The sequence below is a fragment of the Fringilla coelebs genome, assembly GCF_963513975.1.
Source record: "Fringilla coelebs genome assembly, chromosome: 28".
In the NCBI taxonomy this organism is placed as follows: domain Eukaryota; kingdom Metazoa; phylum Chordata; class Aves; order Passeriformes; family Fringillidae; genus Fringilla; species Fringilla coelebs.
The window spans coordinates 6,328,682-6,335,517 of NC_140054.1; the positions used below are offsets into that span (position 1 = coordinate 6,328,682).

The window sequence follows — 6,836 nt, forward strand, 5'->3', positions numbered from 1 at the left end:
TTCCCGGGGCTTCCAGCGGCCGTGTGTCACCGTCCGGGCCGTGACTCACTGGGGCCTCGCCCCACGGCACCGTCCTGGGGCAGGCGGGCCCGGCGCTGAGCGGCACCCGGGAGCGCCAATGGGGCTGCGGCTGCCGGCGCAGGTGGGAGCCGCGCCCGGCGCAGGTGAGAGCCGCGCCCGCCGCCGCTCCGGGCCCGCCGCCGTTCCGGGCCCGCCGCCGCTCCGGGCCCGCCGCCATGGAGCCCGTGCGCTCCTGGGGCCCCGCGCAGGCGGCCGCCTGGCTCCGAGGTGAGTCCCCGGCTGTCCTCGGGCTCGGGGGGGTGTCCCCAGCCTGGGGACGTGTGGCAGGGGTGGCGGTACTTCCCGTCCCTCGGCTCCTCCCCGGGAGGGGTCTGGCCGTTCCCACCGGTCGGGCCGAGGCCGGGTGAGCGCGTTGGGTGGAGAGGATCCTGCCATCAGCCAGGGGTCACCCCTGGGGTCACCCGGCCGGGGGACACTGCCAGGGGGGACTGATCTGTGGCAGGGCTGGACTCGGCGGTGCAGGGGTACCCCTTCGAGGCCTGGGGGCTCTCGGGGCCCGACCTGCTGGGGCTGGACTCGGGGGTCCTGGAGGCTCTGGGCGTGCGGCCCTTGGGACACCAGGAGCTGCTGCTGGAGGCTGTGGAGCAGCTCTGTAACCTGGTGAGTGCCGGCAGCCGGGGGAGGAGCAGGAGGACGTGGGGGCTCCCTGGGCTGAAGGACGAGGATGTGGGATCACCCTGGGCTGGGTGGAAGGGGACAGATGGAGGTGGGGACACAGGGGCACCCTGGGCTCGGTAGAGAGGGGCTCTGAGGAGACCCTGAGCTGGGCAGAGGGAAGGACGTGGGGGCACTGTGGGCCGGGTGAAGGTGACACACTGAATGCCACCCTGCCCATCCATCCCCTGGCACTGCTGTCCCTCCAGGACACAGGGCTGGAGAGCACCAGCCTGCGGACACTGACGGAGAGGCTGCAGGAGCTGGCACGGGGCATCCAGAGCCTGGTGCAGGGGGGGCTGTCAGCAGGGGATGCCCCCCAGCCACCTTCCCTCACCCTCCTGGCCCGAGTCATCGACCTGGTCGGGGCTGCCAAGGAACTCTTCTCCTGGCTCAACAGGTGTGGGGCAGGTGAGGCCACCCCTGGGTGCTGGGTGCCCCCCACCCCGGGGGCTGAGCTCTGTCTTCCCCCCAGGTACCTGTTCTCCACCCTCAATGACTTTTCGGCCAGCCGGGACATCATCCTGCTGTGTGCCCAGCTGGCAGAGACGCTGCAGGCAGTGAGTGCCCGGGGCTAGCTGCTCTCCTGACCCCCAGAGCTCTGCTCAGGGGACATGGGGTGCAGGGGGTTCCCCACAGGGACCCCCAGCTGGGATGGAGCCACCCCACGGTGCTCATCCCACATCCTGTCCCCCAGGACCTTCCTGCGGCCGAGAGGAACAGTGGGATCCTGCAGATTGTGAGTGCTGGGTGAGGAGGGGGCTGCAGGCCCGGGGGGCTGCCAGGGCCCCCCTCACCCCCACTGTCCTCCCCAGTGCCAGCACATCGAGGGCATCTGCGAGAGCATCGTGGGCTGCAGCCCCCCGGCGCTGCTGGACCGCAGGGCTGTGCTGCAGCGCGTGGGGCTGGCGCTGCTCCACGGCCCACAGGGCAGCCCCCCGACGTCCCCCAGCACCCCAACACTGCCCCTCGGCCCGTGGGAGAGCCCCCAAACATCCCCTGACACGCCAGCGCTGCCCCACAGCCAATGGGGCAGCCCCCCAGGATCCCCTGACACCCCAACACCGCCCTCTGATCTTCTGGGGAGCCTCCAGCCACTCCTCACTGCCCGACTGGTGAGTCCCCTCACCCCAGGGCCCCCCTCTGCCTCGGGACCCCCAGCCCCCTGCTCAAACCCCCATCTTGGCCCCCCCAGGGCTTTGAGATCACCTCCACCAGCTCCTGCCTGCACTTTGTGTCTGCCATCACCCTAGAGGTGAGTGAGGGGCCCTGTCAGCCCCTGCCCCTCAGTCACCCCCTTTTATGCCCTGTGGGGAGCACCCCCCCTCCATGGGATCCAGATTAGGGCCCTGGTCTGCCCTCCCCTGACCCAGAGCAAGGGGCTGCCTGTGGCTGAGCCCGTGCAGCTCATCCCACCAGTGAGCACAGCCTGGGCATGGGGGAGCCCCCTCTGCACCCCGGCCCCAGCAGCAGCTCCGGGGGTGCTGTGGTTAACCCCCCTGGTTCTCTTTGACCAGGAGAGATCCGGAGTGGGATTAGCTTGGGAGGGAGGGAAGCCAGGAGTTGGCACCCCACTGTCCCCCCTCTCTGCCCAGGCCCTGGCTGCCCACGGGGGCCACATCCTGCCCGGGGACGAGATCGTGCAGGTCAATGAGCAGGTGGTGGTGAGTTGGGGACAGGGGCTCCAGGGGGCTGCTGGGCTTGGCAGGGAGGACATGGGCAGGGAGGGCTCAGGTGGGGATGCAGGAGTTACGAGCAGCAAAAAGCAGGAGCCGTGGCTGGGGAAGGTCTGGGGGACACAGGACCCATTGCCAGGAGGATTTGGGGGATGTGGGATCTGTGGTTGGGTGGGTTTGGAGGATGAAGCATCCATGGGGCCAGGGCAGTGGCCCAGAGCTCACCCAGGATTTGCAGGTGGGTTGGACACCTGTCAGCCTGGCGAGGAAGCTGCTGGAGAAGGGGAACAGGGTGACTTTGGTGCTGAAGAAGATCCCCCTTGACCTGCCTGGCTCACCCCCCTCTCCCAGGCAGCAGGTGAGTGATCCCAGTGCTCCCAGTCCAGCCCCGGTGCCATGCTGGGAACCAGGCAGAGATGCTCAGAGCTGGGCATCTCCCATCACCCTGGAGATTCCTAAAGCTCTGGGGTGCATGGTGGGATGGGGCTGGCACTGACACTCCATCCACAGCCCCCAGGAGCATTTTTGGATGCTGCAGATTCCCCTGGTACCAGGAGTGGTGAGAGCCCAGGCAGCCCCGTGTCCTTGACCTCCAGGTGAGCCTCATCCCTTCACCCCAACACCCCCAGTCTGGCCAGCAAGGAGATGTTTGGGTGCACCCGGGGCCCCTTCCCAGCCCTTTTTTGGGGGGAGAGGTGCCAGCAGTGCAGCAGCTGCCTGTGAGCAGCCCGGGAAGCTGACAGGAGTCTTAAGGAATGACAAAAGGGGAGTTTGTAATTCATTCACTTGGTAACGTTTTAGTGGGGTTGGAACTATATTTAGCCATGACCCTTCTCCCCTCCCGGAATGGAAAGGCGTGCGGAGAGCCAGCGGCAGCGCGGGCAGCAGCCGAGCCGGGCAGCCCGCCGGAACGGGGCTGGAGCTCTGCCCCCGCGCCCCCTCCGGCCCGTTCCCGGGGCAGGCGGCGCCGGGGGTGCCCCAGCCCGAGGCGGATCGGGGACCCCGGCGGCGCTCCCGGAGCTCTGGGCCTCAGGGATCCCCTTTTCCTCCCAGCGTTGCGGCCGACTTGGACTCGGGACCAGAGTCTGTCCCGGATCCCGTCACTGACGAGGAGCAGGAAGAGGACGAGCGGGATCTGAGGCCGCCCGGGGCAGCTGTGGAGGAGCTGCCGGGTCCGACGGGACAGGGTAGGACGGGAGCAGAGGTGACCGGGGAGGGAGCAGCTCCCCCCAGGACACGAGGCTGCAGCCCCGCTCGCTGTTCACAGGTGCTGCAGAGGAGGTGTGGGACAGTGGCAGCGCCCTGGACACCCCCCTGGGCACCCCCCCGAGCCCCCCTGCTGCCACTGAACCCTGTGCCACAGAGCTGAGCCCCAGGGCAGCCCCCGCCACGGGGGCGGGGGGAGCAGAGCCCAGCCCTGAAGAGGTGAGAGCTGGGGGAGACACACTTGGGGGTGTCAGAAGTTCCCCTCGAGCCCCTGCTGTGAGTGTGTGAATTGGGGATCCTGCGGGGGTCCCTAAGGCTGTGGTGCTGCTGGGGGGGGCTCAGCAAACACTGCCCTGCCCTGTCACTAAAATCTCATCTGTGTCCCCGCCCAGGGCAGCCCCAGCACAGGACGCAGAGCGAAAGGTGAGCAGAGCCCTGCCAGGCTGGGCTGAGCGGGGCTGGGGGCTGGCCCGGGGGGCTCTGCTCCCCCTGCCCTGCCCTGTCCCGGGGGGCTCTGCTCCCCCTGCCCTGCCCTGACCCCCCCGGGGCCCTGGCGCAGGAGTGGCGACCCGGCTGAGCCGGCGGCGGGTCTCGTGCCGGGACCTGGGCCGGGTGGACTGCGACGGGTGGCTCCTCAAGAAGAAGGAGCACGTGGGCTTCATGGCCCAGAAGTGGAAGCGCTGCTGGGTTGTGCTCAAGGGCCACACGCTCTACTGGTACAACCACCCCAACGTGAGTGGGGGCACGGGGGGGCCCTGTCCCCTCCTGGGCAGCTGGCATCTCCCAGGGTGGTGCCCCACACAGCTGTCCCTGACCCACAGGATGAGAGGGCTGCAGGACTCATCAACGTGGCCACCTACAACCTGGAGAGCACCAGGGAGCAGAAGAAGAAATAGTGAGTGGGGTCTGGCTCACTGTCACCCGCAGATGGTGGTGGAAAAGGGGGGGATGCTGTGCCAAGGCCACGTGCTGATGTCCCCACGGGGGTGGTGAGGTCCCCAGAGGGCTGGTGAGGTCCCCACAGGGCTGGCACCTGAGCCCACACTCTGAGCAAGGCTTGCACTGTGTTCCTGGGGTTTCTGGGATGAGGCTGAGGACTGGAGCTGGGCTGGGGAGGCTGGAGGGGGCTGGCCCTGTGTCACCCCAGCAGCACAGGCAGCCACCCCCTTGTCCTCAGCGTGTTCCAGCTGTGCCACCAGACGTACAAGCCCTTCGTGTTTGCTGCTGAAACCTTGGCTGACCTGAGCATGTGAGTAACAGAGCCAAGGGCCAGCAGTGGCCCCAGCACCCCGGGCTGGCCAGGAGCCTCCTGGCCCTGTGTGTCCATCCTCTCCCTCCCCAGGTGGGTCAGTCGCCTGGTAGCAGCCAAGACAAAGCACACGCTGGCCCAGCAGGCAGTCCCAGACAAGGAGGAAGGTAGGGAGGCCCCCCCGGGCTGGGCTCAGGGGCAGGGGGTCCCCATGGGGTAGTGGTGCCACTGGGAGCTTGGCCCAGGATTTGGGGGAATGTGACAAGCGCTCCCTGAGGGGCGGCTGGGATGATGCTCAGCCCTGGGAGGGAATTTCTGTCCTCCCCCCCGGCCTCCAGACTGCTACAGTGAGACAGAAGCTGAGGACCCCGAGGATGAGTCCCCCAGGCATGGATCTGACTCGGTGAGTGGCCCTGGGGGACACCCTGGGGACAGAGGGACAGAGTTCCCTGTCTCACCTGCTGCCCATCTGTCCCTCAGCCAAGGAGGAGGCTGCAGAACACCCCGGAGAAGGCACAGCTCTCCCCAGCCAGCAGCCCCCAGGGCAGCCCCCGGCCCTGCTCCCCCATGGGTAGGTGCAGGGGGGGACATCTGACCCTGTCACCTTGTGTCCCTCCCTTTTGCCCCTGGGTGTGCTGGGGGGACTCGAGCTGGGGTGTGTTTGGGTGTGAACCATCTCGGGATGAAGGAGCCTGCAGGAAAGATGGAGAGGGATTTTTTATGAGGGCACAGAGTGACAGGGCAAGGGGGAATGGATGTAAACTAAAAAGAGGTTTAGATTGGTTCAGGAGTTGGTTTAGAAGGACAGTCTTCCCTGTGTGAGTGGTGAGGCCCTGGCACAGGGTGCCTGAGAAGCTGGGGCTGCCCCTGGATCCCTGGCAGTGCCCAAGGCCGGGCTGGATGGAGCAGCCTGGGACAGTTTGAGCTGTCCCGCCATGGCAGGGGTGGAACAAGATGATCTTCAAGCTCCCTCCCGAGCCAAAGCACTCCACGATCCCACGCCTTCGGGGCACGGGGGAGCCCCGCGGGGTCTGGGGCTGCCCTCCTGCTGCAGTGCCCCCTGTCCTTGCCCAGAGGCCGGCGGGGAGGATCTGGAGAGCCTGGCGCGGTGCCTGCGGCAGGGCGGGGTGTCCCTGATGGGGCAGCGGCGGGTCCTGACGCAGGAGCAGTGCCGAAAGTCCTTCCTGCGGCGCAACAGGAACCCGCTCATCAACGAGAGGGTGCACGCCGTGCGGGCCCTGCAGAGCACGCTCAAGGTGGGAGCCCGCGGCCCCCCGAGCCCCCCGGTGCCCCCTGCCCACGGCTGTCCCCTAAAACGTGCGGCGTTGCTCCGGGCAGGCGAAGCTGGCGGAGCTGCAGGCGCTGGAGCAGCTGCTGGGAGAGGCGGCGCTCACCTCGGACACCTTCAGGCGCTGGAAGGAGCAGCACCAGGAGCTGTACCAGGAGCTGCGGGAGGGCTGGGCAGGGCGGCCGGGCGGTGCTGGAGCGGCGGCCGAGCCCTGACACCCGCCCGCAGGACTCGGGGCACGGCGGGCGCTCCGTGCTGGGCGGCCTGAACGGATTTTGGAAGGCTCAGCCCCCAGAGGGTCCGTCCCGCAGGGGATGTGGCTCCTTCGTTTTAAGTGACAGTCTTAATTTTTCCTTGCCTTGGCCGCAGCTCGGCAGGGAGGGGATTTTCAGAGCCCGCTGTGCTGCTGCTGCCAGCCCAGCCGTGGCTCTTCTGCTGTAAATAAACGTGTTGACAGGGCCTGGTCCTGCCGTGGTTTTTCTTGGCGCTGAAATCATCAAATCATGGAATTGTTTAGGCTGGAAGAGACCTCCAAGATCATCGCGTCCAGCTGTAAACCTGGCATTGCCGCGTTCACCACTAAACCAAGCACCACATCCGCATTTTTTTGAACACTCCCAGGGACGGTGACTCAACCACTGACCCGGGCAGGCTGTGCCAGTGCTTGACCACCTTCTCCATG

General features: G+C 67.3%; 1 protein-coding gene across 1 annotated transcript; it reads left to right on the plus strand.

Moving 5' to 3' along the window:
* Nucleotides 1–236: 236 nt before the first annotated feature.
* On the plus strand, nt 237–6,613 carry CNKSR1 (connector enhancer of kinase suppressor of Ras 1; the record flags this gene model as incomplete). The annotated part of the gene is made up of 21 exons (XM_084222763.1): nt 237–288; nt 524–681; nt 945–1,135; nt 1,211–1,295; nt 1,433–1,474; nt 1,551–1,850; nt 1,931–1,990; nt 2,331–2,399; nt 2,650–2,769; nt 2,922–3,007; nt 3,465–3,598; nt 3,679–3,836; nt 4,010–4,040; nt 4,177–4,349; nt 4,439–4,512; nt 4,795–4,866; nt 4,960–5,033; nt 5,205–5,269; nt 5,347–5,437; nt 5,941–6,122; nt 6,205–6,613. The coding sequence occupies 21 exons, from the start codon at nt 237–239 to the stop codon at nt 6,367–6,369; spliced, it is 2,382 nt and encodes a 793-aa protein (XP_084078889.1). The 3' UTR covers nt 6,370–6,613.
* Nucleotides 6,614–6,836: the final 223 nt, after the last annotated feature.